The 14,389-nt window shown below is 40.9% G+C and overlaps 1 protein-coding gene across 3 annotated transcripts in view; it reads right to left on the reverse strand.

Annotated features, from left to right (window-relative positions):
• Positions 1-14,389, reverse strand: part of LOC127365242 (ephrin type-B receptor 1-B) — a 148,630-nt gene that overhangs the window by 16,502 nt on the left and 117,739 nt on the right. For 2 of the 3 annotated variants that reach the window (XM_051403155.1, XM_051403138.1), the window contains 5 exons: positions 12,908-13,016; positions 11,770-11,834; positions 6,672-6,860; positions 5,206-5,453; positions 3,755-3,970 (listed from right to left, as the gene is read on the reverse strand). In XM_051403155.1, coding sequence (XP_051259115.1) covers positions 3,755-3,970; positions 5,206-5,453; positions 6,672-6,860; positions 11,770-11,834; positions 12,908-13,016 — 827 coding nt within the window. The remainder of the gene's footprint in view (positions 1-3,754; positions 3,971-5,205; positions 5,454-6,671; positions 6,861-11,769; positions 11,835-12,907; positions 13,017-14,389) is intronic. The other variant, XM_051403146.1, reaches the window with a different exon arrangement.

A 14,389-nucleotide genomic window follows, 5' to 3' on the forward strand; every position in this document is an offset into this window, starting at 1 on the left:
CATGGAGAAAGGCACCTAGAGGGCATAAGTGTGTATATACCCAGGAATACAGTACAAACACACACATCCAACCAAATACAGTACATGCCCATTCAGTCACGATATAAAGTACACATTGCATGACATGCAAGGAAATGACAGCCTCTTTCACATCATCAGCTGAGGCACAAGCAGAAATTCCTGACCCATACCTGCTCCCCAGACTATGGCCCTGTGGGCTTGAACCCTGAATAGAAAGGGTAACACCACTTGTCTAAGCTGTTATAGATTTGACACGCCATACTCGCACAGCAGATTTTGGAAACATAACTATACACACACACTCCCTATCGACCACTTGTTCTCTTATCATAGCCACAAAATGTGCATTAAACCCCAGTGACCATGGTGAAACCTCTGACTTTCACTCACCCATGAACCCAAAACACACAATAAAACAGTTTGACGCACCATTCATCACACCTACACTGAGTATGCCATTCCAATGTGCCTTTGTGTTGCTCTGGGAAAAGCCTTGAAATGGAAAAGTAGTGAACAGCTGGAGAAAAAGGAAATATAGACAAATGGATGCCTGGATCGATATCTCCTTAGATAGATGGATTGGTGAATAAAGAGAGAAATGTGAAAGTCTTCCGGCTTTGCTGGGTGTGCAAAAATCAGTCCTCTTCTCTGTCAGGTAAGCAGGGTCGCTGACATCTCACCTGGACTTGTGATCATGTGCCTACTTACTTCTTAAACCATGTAGCCATGTATATGTAATCATAGAAATCAATTGAAGTACAAGAAAGCTACGGCTACAATGAAACACAGATTTTAAATTCTTTCAAATAATTAGCACACATCACCATAGCAAGACCAGTGGAGTCCAAGCATTGTCCTGTGAGCTTAATTAATCACGACTTTGGTGAGCAGCCAACAGAGAGGGAGGACAGCCCCCTTCTGTCGGAAACCTCCACAACATTGCTCCAGAGTGAACCCACATCCAGGGTTAACGCAATTACCAGCATGTCCTCCCAACCATACATCCAGCATCACACCACAGGCACTGTAATTGGTGTGCCTAGAATTGCAGGGAAAAATTAGAAAAGCAGTAGAGGGAAAGAGGTGATTAATTTGCTGGAGGAGGAGGTCGATGGCGATGTAAATCACTGCATGTCAGCGCAATTTAATTTCCCTGATTCCCTCGGCCTTGTCTGCCACGCCAGCCTTGCTTGCTGATTGGTTAGCGTCAGGTCATAGCAGAAGAAGTCATGGAGTGAAGGACACCGTGCATAGCTTAATTACAGTATAGGACTCTGTATGGGACCTGTGGACCCTACTTCCCACTATTCTTGTTTGCATGTTCCCCTGAATACAGGGGGTGAGGGCTCAGGAGGACAGGTGATATGAAAGTCTGTGCTAACATCAACTACTTCTTAATTGAATTTCCACATATGTTAGCTGATCACATTTAGTTCTATTTAAAAATTTAACAGGCATATCGATGGACTCACTCTATTTGTATGTGGTATGATATAAATAAAACTGCTCTTGATGTGTAAGGAACAAAAACAGTTATGGAACTGAAGATTTCATCTGGATGCTTATGATAATAAAGCAGCAGTCAGTATGAAAGTGAAGCACATCCAAAGCTTTGATATGCTTGTTTTAAAATCTCTATCAGTAAAAAACACACCGTCAAAAAAAAACCTGAGTCAGTGTGTTACCATCAAAACAGCTCCCCAGGTTCTAACTTCAAACCTCACCTGCTCTATTGACTCTCCAGATAATACCCTCAAGGAGACTTTGTTTGCATTAAACAACATCAAAATGCCGACCGCAATCTATAATCCAATCCCCACCTTTTACACTCTGTTTTATTAGCAAGCTCAGCGGCGCAGACAACAGAGGTGCTGCTCCTCTTTGTTGGTACATAAGACCCATTCAGCAAGGTTTAGCCAAAGGGGTCAAGCATACAAAGAAAACTATTCCTGGGAGCAATTATCTCTCAGCCACACCAATGTGAGGGCATAGCTCCTCTGGTCCGTATGAAACTTCCTGTTCACACCTGGGCTACCACCTCTAGCCAATAGGTAGCATCCCCTGGGATTACAGTGTACAATATATTGTTGTATTGTATGTTTGTTTTTGCATATAACCCAAAGTAATAATTCTAACAGAGTGCAGCTTCTGTCTAAGCTCATCCTGAAAGGTGGATATAAAATATGAAAAAAGTACATTGTGTGTTTTGTATTGTATTGTATTGTTTAGTTTCTTCGCCTATATTTAGATGAAAACAAATTATTTTGAGAACTCTCTTTTCATACCTGCGCAGCACCGACTCACAGGATATTTGACTGCATGCTTTTGATCTCAAGTTTTGCATGTGTTGAAATACCTCTGAAACTAATCCTAAAATAGGCCCTTTTTATAACATAATATATTCATATTTATTCATAATATATACAGTGCTACCACAATGCTGTACATTCACAGTGTATACAATGAATCTTTTTCAAAGAGAACCCCCTAGGCAGTTTTATGAGACAAGTGAATATCTGTACTCCCAGGTAAGACTGGCAGAATAGGTTGTGTACGGTCACTGGAGGCTGGTAACCCAAAATAAGAAGAGGACAGGTAAAATACAGGGCACGGCTCAGTGATTTTCAAAATAAAAGCATACAGCAAAAAATGTATTGCTATTGTAAGTATATTTATATTGTAAGTTTATTGAACTTAAAAATACAAAAATCTACCTCTGCCTTTATGTTGATAATGCTAATAATATTGATATATATATATTAATAATATAGAACCATGCTCTTTATCATACATCGTTTTGCATGCAGAGGACCTTACTGTCTACAAAATGCAGGCAGTGGCACTCATGATACATTGGCAGTAAACAAGTTCATTTGCACCAAAGTCTCAAAGCAGTCAATGAGGTGATACTAGACACATGCACCCGCACACACACACACCCACCCACCAGACACACATACATACACACACACACACACACACACACAAATGCCTGTGCGTGTACACATCATTGCTCATATGCTCACACACACACATACACACACACAGACACTCAAATAAAAACACACACACAAACTCAGGCATGCCAGGAGTCCTAATGACCTGCATGTGTGTTTGCGAGGGTGTAAGAGTGTGTTTTGAATTAGGAAGAGGAGAGGCAGAAGATGAACTAACGATGGCTGCTAATAATTACAGATCTGTAGTTTGGAGGAGTTAATGAGGAGCCAAAGCCTCCCATGATGCCCCAGTAATAATGAATGAGGAGTGAGAGAGGAGGAAGGGAGAGAGAGGGGGTGGAAGCTGTCAGTTTGAGAGGCCGCAATGCCCTTTGGTTTCTCTGCACTCTGGGCATGTCAACGAGAGAGGAGCCTTCCCAGAGGAGGCTTGTCTCCACACTAATGAAGATGTGACAGACCTCCAGTCCGTGACTTGCAGAGTATAGGGAGGAGGACGAAGGAGGATGAGGAAGAAGAAAGAGACAGCTCATATAAAATGAAAAGGGACTGAAAAGGTGAAAGGTTTCGAAGACCTTAAAAAGCATGTGACAGTCTCAGAAGACAATCTGATTAAACTGATAGATTGTTTGAATGTTTCATTTGCCATGTATGTCAATAAAAAGTTGACAGGACACTTACAAGATAGATTATATGCAGATAAACCCTTGTTTAGTAAAAGACAAAACGCTACCCATGGCACTCAAGCTAAATAAAAGATTAATCATGCAAGTACTCACCAGAGAGCTGGTGTAGCTGGGATCAGAGGTGTCATCCTGCAGGTAGCGTGACAGGCCAAAGTCAGACACTTTACACACCAAGTTGCTGTTGACTAGAATGTTTCGTGCAGCCAGGTCACGATGGACGTAGTTCATTTCGGAGAGATACTTCATCCCAGCTGAGATCCCACGCATCATCCCCACCAACTGGATCACTGTGAACTGACCATCGTTTTGCTAGCAGACAGAGAAAAGAAACAAATAAAAATGGTAATTTAGATATTATCTTTGCCATGATTAACATAAATGAGAATAGCTGGAGGAAATTCTTAAAGATATTATATTGACTAAATAGTCCTGGCTTGAATGTTGTTATTTTAAATACCTTTTGTTTGAATCTGTTTCTCTATCAGGAAATATAAGTGCAAAATAAGCATGCACTTAGCATCAAGGCGGCCCAGTGGGACATTCCTCCAGAATTAGAAAATATATAAATTATTACCACAGCCAGAGGGTACATACACATACAGTGACAATGAGATAAGATGTGTTGTCACACCTTACATGTAAATAAGAGACGGAACAGTCTAATCTACCTGCCTTTCCCATATATTTGAGTTTTTTCAAAGTAGGTAATTATGTTCATTTATTTCAGTTTTTTTTATTTCCCTTTCTTTTAAATCATTTGTTGTTTACACTTTGCCTTTAAAAAATCGACATGCTGAGCTCTTTTCTTAATGTCTAGAGGAAAAGAGTACTTGTATTAGATAAGCAAAATGGATTCCTGAAGCTGATTTTGCTCATTGAAGGTGTTAAAGCACTGTTTCATTCGGGCATGCAGGCATCCATCTCTTTAACATCCAAGCATGGCGCCCCTACCCCTGTGTGAATGCTCTGAAGAGCAAGCTTTGAACCCCCGAAACACAGTAACAAATAAGAGGGTAAAAGAGATCGATGGAAACACAAGTCGGATGTGGCGGTTAGCAAAGCCAACTTCAAAGAGCCCCTTTAAACCCACCCTAGATCAAAGTGGAATAGAACACCAATCCATGAGATTGAAGGAGGAAAAAAAGCGAGTTGAATATTGATTAAGCTGTATGTCTGCTCAATCCTGACTATAAAAGAAAGAGTGAAGAGTCCATTATTAGCTCCAGGCATTAATAGAGAAATTAAAGGCTGATACGGCTAGCTAATGGAAATTTCCAAATTAAGAATGATTGGAATCATGTTCATTGTCATGAAACATATTCTCTGTTGGCACAAGATAGGTTTAGAAGGCTTATTCTAATTTGTATTAGAGGAATTCATAGCCTGAACTCCTTTTCTAGGATTGTTTCAATTCACAATTAGCTTCTTAGTTCCATGATGCAAGGTTTCTACTGTATTCAACTCCTGAATTTTGATCACCTTATATTAACTGTTTGCAACTTTGTATGACATGGTACATGTAAGCGTTCACAAAAATTACTCACCCTGAGGAATGAGTCAAGGGCACCATTTTCCATGAACTCAGTAACGATCATGACCGGACGGCTCTTCGTGACAACACCTTCCAGACGGATAATGTTTGGGTGGTCGAACTGGCCCATGATTGATGCCTCAGACAGGAAGTCCCGCCTCTGCTTCTCCACGTAGCCTGCCTTCAGGGTCTTGATGGCTACATAGATCTCCCTCTTACCAGGCAGCTTCAAGCGGCCCTTGTACACTTCCCCAAATTCACCTACAACAGAAACATAAAGAGATGCACAGTGGTTGCTCTGTCAAAAACAAGAACTTATCTACTTTTGTGTGATCAAAAAGAGATCAGTCAAAAGATTAGTAGAGTTGATGAGATCTAAATCTATTCATTTATCAAGCTTATTGGCATCTCTTGTCCCTAGGCAGAAATATTTCCCACACTGCTGTTATAGATCTTGATTTAGTCTATATCAAGCATGCTGAGTGTTGTCCAATAATCCTCTAGTGTTGCTCCCTCATGATATTCTTAACAGTGTGGCTCCTCTGACTCACCATAGTCATCTATCCTAAAAGCCTGTGTCCTCATATTCCCCAATCAAAGAATAACAGCCAAGCACTATCTGGTAAATATCTGGAACCTGTTTGATTAATTATCACCACCTTGGTGTCCTGCAGAGACACCACACAAAAAAAAACCGGAAATCTTTAATTAGTTAGTCCCCTTGCATCCTTACCCCTTTTCTATCTCTGTCACTTCCTCACACCTAGCTTGCTGAGTAGGCCAGTCCACGGGCGCTATTATAGGCCCAGTCTCATTACCAGGGGTATTTTAACCTCCGTATGAACTACACACATATGGTATCAGCATGAACTCCCTGCTATAAAAAACGTGTGCCCGGTCCAAAGGAAACGACACGATGGAAACACATGGACATAGTAAGCTGAAGCTATTTCACCCACAGTTGCTGAGAATTGACTTCAAAGCCATCAGCTCCTAGTTACCTGTTCATCAATTTTAACAATACATAAGAGATCACTCTGAAACCAGGACAGAAAACATTTTTTTACATGTAAAAGAAAGGGGATGATGCAAGGTAGCACATGTAAGAGAGCAACACTAATAGGATCCAAAAACAGAGACGCACAGGGAATAGACCGCAAGGCTTGAGTTATTTCTAATGCCATTAGGTCCCAGGGTAGCTGGCCTATATGCTGCTAGTGCACTTGACATGGGCCCTTGACATGTTCCCATCTGATGTGGCTGCCAAAAGGGCTAGGCTTTATGACCTTGAACAGATTCAAGCTAAACCTGTTTGCACACAAGCACACATACACATATAACATAAAATAACATAAAGAAATACATGAAAATATAGCAATCCATAGTCACCTTGCACCTTGCATACACATGCACATCTACACACCAACTAACACACACACACACACACAAAGATTGTTCCATAGCAACCACTCTCCATACCTGCACCAATGACCTCCTCGATCTTGACAGTGGAGACGTCAATCTCCTTGGCGAACTCTCGTACAGCTTCGTTGGGGTCTTCGTAGGTAAAGGGATCTATGTAGATCTTCATCCCCGGGGAGCCTGAGAAGTGGGTCGGGCAGCCCAGTGGGGAGGGGCAGTTAGACATGTCGGCTCGCAAAGAGAGTTCTAGAACAACCAAAGTGCTAAATGAGCTTTCCAGAAGAAGAAGAAACTGTTATTTTTTTCTTTGGCTAATGTCTAGTGTTAACGGTTGATGAATGCAGTTGCCCTTCAAGTCTTCGCCTAAATCACAGTGTGACACAGCATGACTCACAATCACTACAAGCTATTAAAAGTGGTAAATGATGATAACTCCATTTGCTCTACGGTACTCCTCACAGATGGGTAAGAGCACTACAGTATGTAAATGAATATTAGCACATATTAAATAGTATAGGTAGAGGATTACAGAAACATCCTCAGTTGCGAGTAGAGCCGACAACAAAATGGTGGTTTGATGATTCAGTACATGGAACGGAGAAACAGACCAGAAAAAAACAGAAAGAGGGAGAGAGATGAAGGGATAGAGGGAGGGATGATGGTATATAGAAAGAGTAAATGTAGACAGATTTTTTTTACCCTTTTATCCCTTACCCAAGCAGTCTCTGCTCTTTGATAGTGGTAGAACCAATTTCCCCACAGCCTTTTCCTATAGGAGCTCATAAAGAGATAAAACCACTGCCCTATCAACTAGTGCTTTATGCTGTTCTGCAATAGGTGAGCTCAGTTCACAGACAGGCGATGTCTGCAAACCGAGGACAGATTTTCTGTGTTGACAAGCTGGGTGGGGAGGAATGCCGAAAAACACTTGTAAACAAATTCAATACACACTGCAGAGACGGACACTACGGCGAGCAAGTAGACGTCAAATCATCATTTCTACAGTGACACCTAAGGGCTGCCCTTTTCCTCAGAGCTGTTTAGTCAAAACCTTGGCAGCCATGATTGGAATAAACCCATCTCCATCAAGTCAATTTGTGCCTGCTCATTTGCATAAGCCACATAGAGAGAGGGAGGGGTCTCAAGAGACAGGGGAGGATAAGGTCTGGTCTTGGAGGGATCAAGGTGCCTCACCTCGCTCTTGACTAGAAGCTGATTCTAGTTACCGCACTAATTGCCTTGAACTGTGTCTGTGTGAATGTAATTGCTCATTAGAGATTCCATACAGATTGTATTCAAGTTAATCCATCGGAGGGTTTACAGCTTTGCATTCCATAAAGTCATGCTATTTACAAGTGTCGCCAAGCTTCTCACTCAGCAGTAGCACTGGGTGGGACTCAAAATCTCAGCAGGGAGCATATACAACAACAAACATATGAGAACACATGCGCTCAAAATCTAAAGCACAAATGTATGCACGTACACAGAAGTACACCCATTACTTTCCAATTCACAGTCCACAGCCCACTTTCATGTATAATTTAAAAAGCAAACAGTTTATCTCCCTCTCTCCCTCTGGTACAGCTCTGGTTAACTGGACTCATCTTTTTATGGCCATTGGATAAAAAATAGATTCCTGCTTTAATATTTCATCAGGTCCTTCATCTGAGTGTATGAAGCAAATGTATCCAAACGTCAGTTCTATTTTTACCCAACATATAAAACAACAAGCCTGTCAGGAGTGAATGCATGGCTGCTGCAATGACTCACACGCACTCAACACATACCATATTTTCATACCCTTTTCAATTAGATGGCTGCATGTAAACATAAATGGGAAAAACTGACATACTCATAAATATATTGAATTTGGATTATAATAAATCCAAACAAAGTGCCTAGGCAATGACACAATTGCTAAATGGTTAAGAGTATTTAGTTGACCAGCATTATAAATTACAGTTTACTGCACTGCACTTAACCATGTTATTTTCACCAATGTCCAACATTTAGCCTGCTATTAGTCTGCCCTGCTCGTTTACTGAATGGCCCTAATGTATCCACAAATCAACCGTACGGCAGTAATGCTTACATTAATCTATTACAAGCTATGGGTACAATCAAATTACTGGTCCTAGTACCCATAATTTACATATTGCCTAAAGACAAACAGCAATGTTAGTAAACGAAACACAAATCCTCATTTTTTCAAGTTAAAGGAATTCTTTCATATGTTAGTCCTTCACCAAAGACATATAATTTCTTCTAATTCCTTTTGCCTGACAATATTTGTTAACAAATAACAACTTCAGGATATAGTAATGTGTTTTATGTGATTATCCACTTTGAGCAATTAACATCAACAATTGAAGGATACTATATGCCTATAGTGTATACATTCCCGCTTCATGTTAGTCCAAGATGTACACTAATCCTGTGGCTCTGAGAATATAATGGGTTGAGTTTACTTACTAAACACAGACTAATTATCCATCGTTTGATGTCAGAAAATCTTTTGTCCGACACACACTGCAGCTTATTAGTATGGAAATCACAGAGGGGATCTAAAAATTGGATGTTATTAACAGTCACATTTGTGTAGATGTTAGTTTGCATTTGTCAGGCATGTGGTGCCTTCAACAAAATTGTGATTAGCAAAAAAAGTTTGGCCTATAATAGACCTAGGTCAATGTCAAATGTCACAACAATCTACAGATGCTTACAAATTCTGTTCATGCATTAGCTAACTCACTGAAATCACAGGAAAAAGAAATAACTGAAGTATAAATACATTTGGCATCTAACAATAACTAGATCTGTTAAATGGGCTTTTGAATCCCATTCTCTTTCAGTCTGAGCACCAGATGCTGAAGCACAAACAACAGCTGAAGCTACAAAGTGACAAACAGGGTTCGAAGATTAGTGATTTTAAGATGTGTTTGTTGTCATATGCAGAGAAGCATTAGGGCATATAGTAAACATGCAGCGCTTAGGAAAGGATGTCTCTTAATTAACTGATGTTGACAAGTTGTTAAAGTGTGAGAAAGAGTGAAAGGGAATGGAGTAAAATTGACAAATGCTCAGATGCAGTACAGTGTGTGCAGTATGTTGGGATGAATACTGGTGATGGAGATGATGCCCTGATGTGGGCAATTAAAACAAAGAAATATACCCTCCAAGCCATACAAGCAACGCTTTTCTTCATTAATCTGTGGGAATGATGTGCGTGTTCATGCGTGTGTTCTAATCTGCCTGTCACGACATCCCACCCAGTATTTGGTGTATTGTTGGGAAAGTCTGATTTTCATAACCATGGCCACTCTATGGCTGCACTACTGGATTTACAGTATGAGCAGCATCCCTTTTGATGCCTGTCACATTAGGTGGGCTGGAAATGAGGAGACATCACCTGACGTGTGTGGCAACAGCTGGAAAAGTAGGCAGCTGGGTAAATGCCGGCACCACATTTTTGGAGATTCACCCAAAACAATTGGCTGAGCGGCGCTATTTAATTGTTGCGTTGAATACTGTAATTACAAAACTGTCAGTCAAATCTTGAGAGAATAGAAGAAAACAATAAATCAGGGGGTGGGGGATTACTTCATGAGTGTTGGCGGTTTGAAGGTTGAAGGAATAAACCTATGAATAGGATCCCTTATCAGCATTTTATTTCCTCTCCACTTCAAATTGCTTATTTGATGATTAGGGCCGCAAGCGTCTCTGATCTTTTGTTTATTTTCACCACTTGTGTTAATTGCATTTGGTTTTTCCAAAGATAGCCCGTGACAAAACTGACTCTTCTGCCCACAGCAGTTTTAATGAGCCCCTAGCTGCCACTGCTGTAACTGTGACACAAAGTAACCGTGTTGAAGCGCTTTGCTGTGTCAGGCTCAACAAAACTCTATCCCCTCGAGTGAGCGCCTTTTCAGACTGCTAGGTCGGCAGTACATAGGGCTTTCATTTGCGGTACAAATCTCATACACACTCTTTTGTGTGTGTGTGTGTGTGTGTGTGTGTGTGTGTGTGTGTGTGTGTGTGTGTCCCTCCAGGCTCCTTCCCCTCATCAGTCGGTGCCAAGGGGGTGCTCATAACATGACTCAATCACATATATCGTACAGCCCTGAGAGATGACTGTCAGTCAGTATCATTGTGTAAAGGAAAGAAATTGACGTTTACATCCCCAAACGCCTGCTACCTGAGGTTATTTCTCTTTTACCTTACTTCCTTTTCCTTAATGCATTATTTACATGTACATGCTTTATGTATCTGTCCTCTGACATACAGTACATGATGTGACAGCAGTAGAGGACTGGACTAAGGTGAAAATGCAGGTGTAGCAAATATCATTAAATACAACACTCACCTAGGCAGGAATAGTTAACATGTTTATAATTCTTTTGTATTTATATAGCCCAGTTTTACAAATCACAATTTGCCTCAAGGTGCTTTATTTTGATATATATATTATATTGTGCAATAAGATGGTTAGAAAACAAGTGGAGTCAAGTCAAATCAAAAGAGATTGTAAAAAGTAAGACAAATTACAAATGGCAAACACAAAGGGGCCAGAAACAAAGTGAGGAATAGAACATGAGTTCGAGCTGGTGGGTATGTAGTAAACAGATGGTGAAGATGGAGTAGCAAAAAGAAAGACAAAAAATAAGTAAATAAATAAATAACTGTGTATGCAGATGGATGTGTGTCTGTGTGTTTGGTGTGTATGTGTGTGATCGTGATGTCTGTCTATCTATCTATCTATCTATCTATCTATCTATCTATCTATCTATCTATCTATCTATCTATCTATCTATCTATCTATCTATCTATCTATCATAAATACATATAAGGGGCTTTATAATATGTACAGCCTCTGTCATTAGACCCAAGTAAGGAGTGGTACAAAATATTGTTCTGCTCAGACAATTTACACGGATTGCAGTGATGCATTAATCTTGAACCATAATAAGTGTCACAGTTCAGCAGTTCTGAGCCAAAATGTAAAATGCTTCATAAATAGCTATTTGGTCGCCCAAATCTGCTAAGTAGTTTTAAAGATATCCAGGAAATTAACAGACAAACAAATGAACAAACAAAATGTATGGCACCAAAACACAATTGCTAGTATATAGGAGATGTAGTATTAGGATGGACTCACCTCTTCCTGTGCTGTAATGTTGCAACTTGTCACTGTACACCGCCTCCTTGGTGTATGCCCTTTTCCTGAGGGAGAAATGAATATTGAAAGAAGAGAGAGAGAGGAGAGCATAGAGAGAGAGAGAGAGAGAGAGAGAGAGAGAGAGAGAGAGAGAGAGAGATGACAGGATGAAAGGAAGTGTAAACGAGGCCTTATTACTGTTCATGTTTCTCTGTATGGCCTTAAAATGACGTGGCTGAAATTGAATCAGCCGCAGAGGGTTAGCAATGGCAAATGAAGTTTATGAAAATGAGCTGATTTTTAATTAGACCTTGATAGGATCTCTCTGCTTTTCATCTGTCTCCTCTGCCTCAGCATCAAAAGAGTCTGGCCCGTTTGATGAACACTTTACTTGCTCAAAGTTGCACACAGCACTGCAGAAAATTCGACTTTCATATATCTAAAGCCGAGCAAGATAGGAATGTGACAATGTGACAAACTGTTGCAAAATTAAATTGGCTTGACTTAAGTAAGTTAACAGGGCAAAGTTGGAGTTGTTAAGTTCTCTACAGAATTTAATATTTCAAATATTTCAACTTAGCTTTCCCTTCCATCAAACTGACTGCTATAACTAAAAGTATATATATGTATATATACATACAGTAAAGAGCTCACATACTGAATGTTACAAAGAATAACCTGGCTATGTCTCCAATGGCCTACAGTATGTCTCAAAAACATACAGTCATAGATGAGTTTCAGTGTTACAGAATCTCAGCAATTTTGAGATACAATTTCCAGATTTATCGGAGTTGAATTTTCCTTGTGACATAATCTTTTATATGTGAAGTAGTCATATATGGTCAGATTCCTTTGTGCAATACATCATAGTGTGATGGAAATCCATCTTCATGCTGTGTTGCCATCTGTATTTTAAAAGCTATGGGGAGCATGTTGGGCCTACCTTTATATTTGCTAAAGTTCCCGTGGAAGCTCTATGCTGTCATTACAATGGCAAAAGCAGGCTACATTTGTAGCTATTTTCTTCTTGAAGAGAAAAAGTTGGGAGTATGAAAAAAAGCTAAATTATGTTTATTTGTTAGGGAAGAGTGTAGTAGAAAAAGGAAAATGTGGGACGGAAATAGGAAAACGTGGTTACCTGCTGCACACGATGGAGATAGCAACAAGGGAAACAATAAAGACCACTCCTGCTGCCGCTGACCCCGCAATGAGAGGAAGCTGTTCCCTCAGCTCAGACTTGAAGTCATCTGTGTTACACAAAGAGAAAGACGGACCAATATTATGAATGGCTTAGGTGGAGCTTAAGGAGCATGACTGTGTTTATTCAGAGGTGTGCATGTGAGTGTGTCTGGGAGGTAAAGGAGGAGATAGGGGGAAGAAGAGGCAAAGCGGACTGGGTGTACTGATGGATAAAGAAAACATATAGATCTCTCGCTCTCTGTTGAGCTGTGCTGACTGAAATCTGGCGAGCTTTAGCAAGACTGACTGACAGGTTGTGTTTGATAAACCAGGAGAGAGACGGAGAGACAGTGAGTGAGAGAGCGCGAGGGGCCCTCTCCGCTTTCTCTGTTGCACCTGTCAGAAACAAGCAGACAAGAAAGCACATCTTGGAATGTTGTTTCTCAGGTGTTGAAAAGGAAGTCATCTACTGCCAATCACACATATAGCCCAAACATGTTTTAAGTACGTAGCCAGGGCAGGCTGGTGGTAGTTCAGAGGACATCTTAAATGCCTGCCTAAAAACGCTACACAGCAGAAACCTCAGTTTTGTGTGCCTTTCTTCCCTCGACGTTGGCACCAGCAAACACAGTAGTTAAAGCAATGCACGATTTAGCATGCTGCAGGCAAATCAGCGTCTAAATCCAATCCCCCGTGTAGAATGGGCCTATTGGATTAAAGTGATAAAGGGAGAACTAATGCATCTTCGGAGCAGCGCGAGAGCTGGGATATATGAGGAAACTCAATGTGACAGGAATTGCTCACTCTTTTAACTTGCACATTTATCAAGTACGTTTCGAGCAAACAGTGTGAATGATGTTCCAGCTACCCAAGCTTCCAGGCACTCTTCCTGTTCCCTTTTGATGCATATTAGGCGTGAGAGGTCCAGATAAATCTCCTCCTTCACCCATATGAGATTGTGATTTTCCCTGACAACCAGAAATCACACTGCTACCTGTTCCAGTGGTAAATAGGCTCCTATTACAATCAGTTAGTTCTCAAGGCCTCTAGTAGAGAACCGTGGAGCTGTGACATCAGTTACCTTACTGATGGACCAATCACTTTTCTTTCTTCACTGCTTGTGAGTATGTGTGTTTGTGTGTAGAGGTGGCGAAAGGACACCTTGTGGAGGTGTATGAAAATGTGCTGACAGGAAGACAAAAGGGATTATATGTTTTATTTGAGAAAAGACATGGAGGGAGAACAGTGGTTGGGTGGCGAGGTGGTGTCTTCACAAGACAGTGGAGCAGCATGACAAGGGGAGAGGAAACCGGCAGAGGGGCAGGAGGTGGAGCCGTGGGTGTGATTGTCAGCAGTTCTCTAGCGTCTGCTGCTAATTGCCTTGACGAAAGCCGCGCTGTGGCAGCGAGCCAACGGGTGAACCGTTTACAGTGCTTGTGTG

This window comes from Dicentrarchus labrax, unplaced genomic scaffold (assembly GCF_905237075.1).
Source record: "Dicentrarchus labrax unplaced genomic scaffold, dlabrax2021, whole genome shotgun sequence".
Taxonomy (NCBI): domain Eukaryota; kingdom Metazoa; phylum Chordata; class Actinopteri; family Moronidae; genus Dicentrarchus; species Dicentrarchus labrax.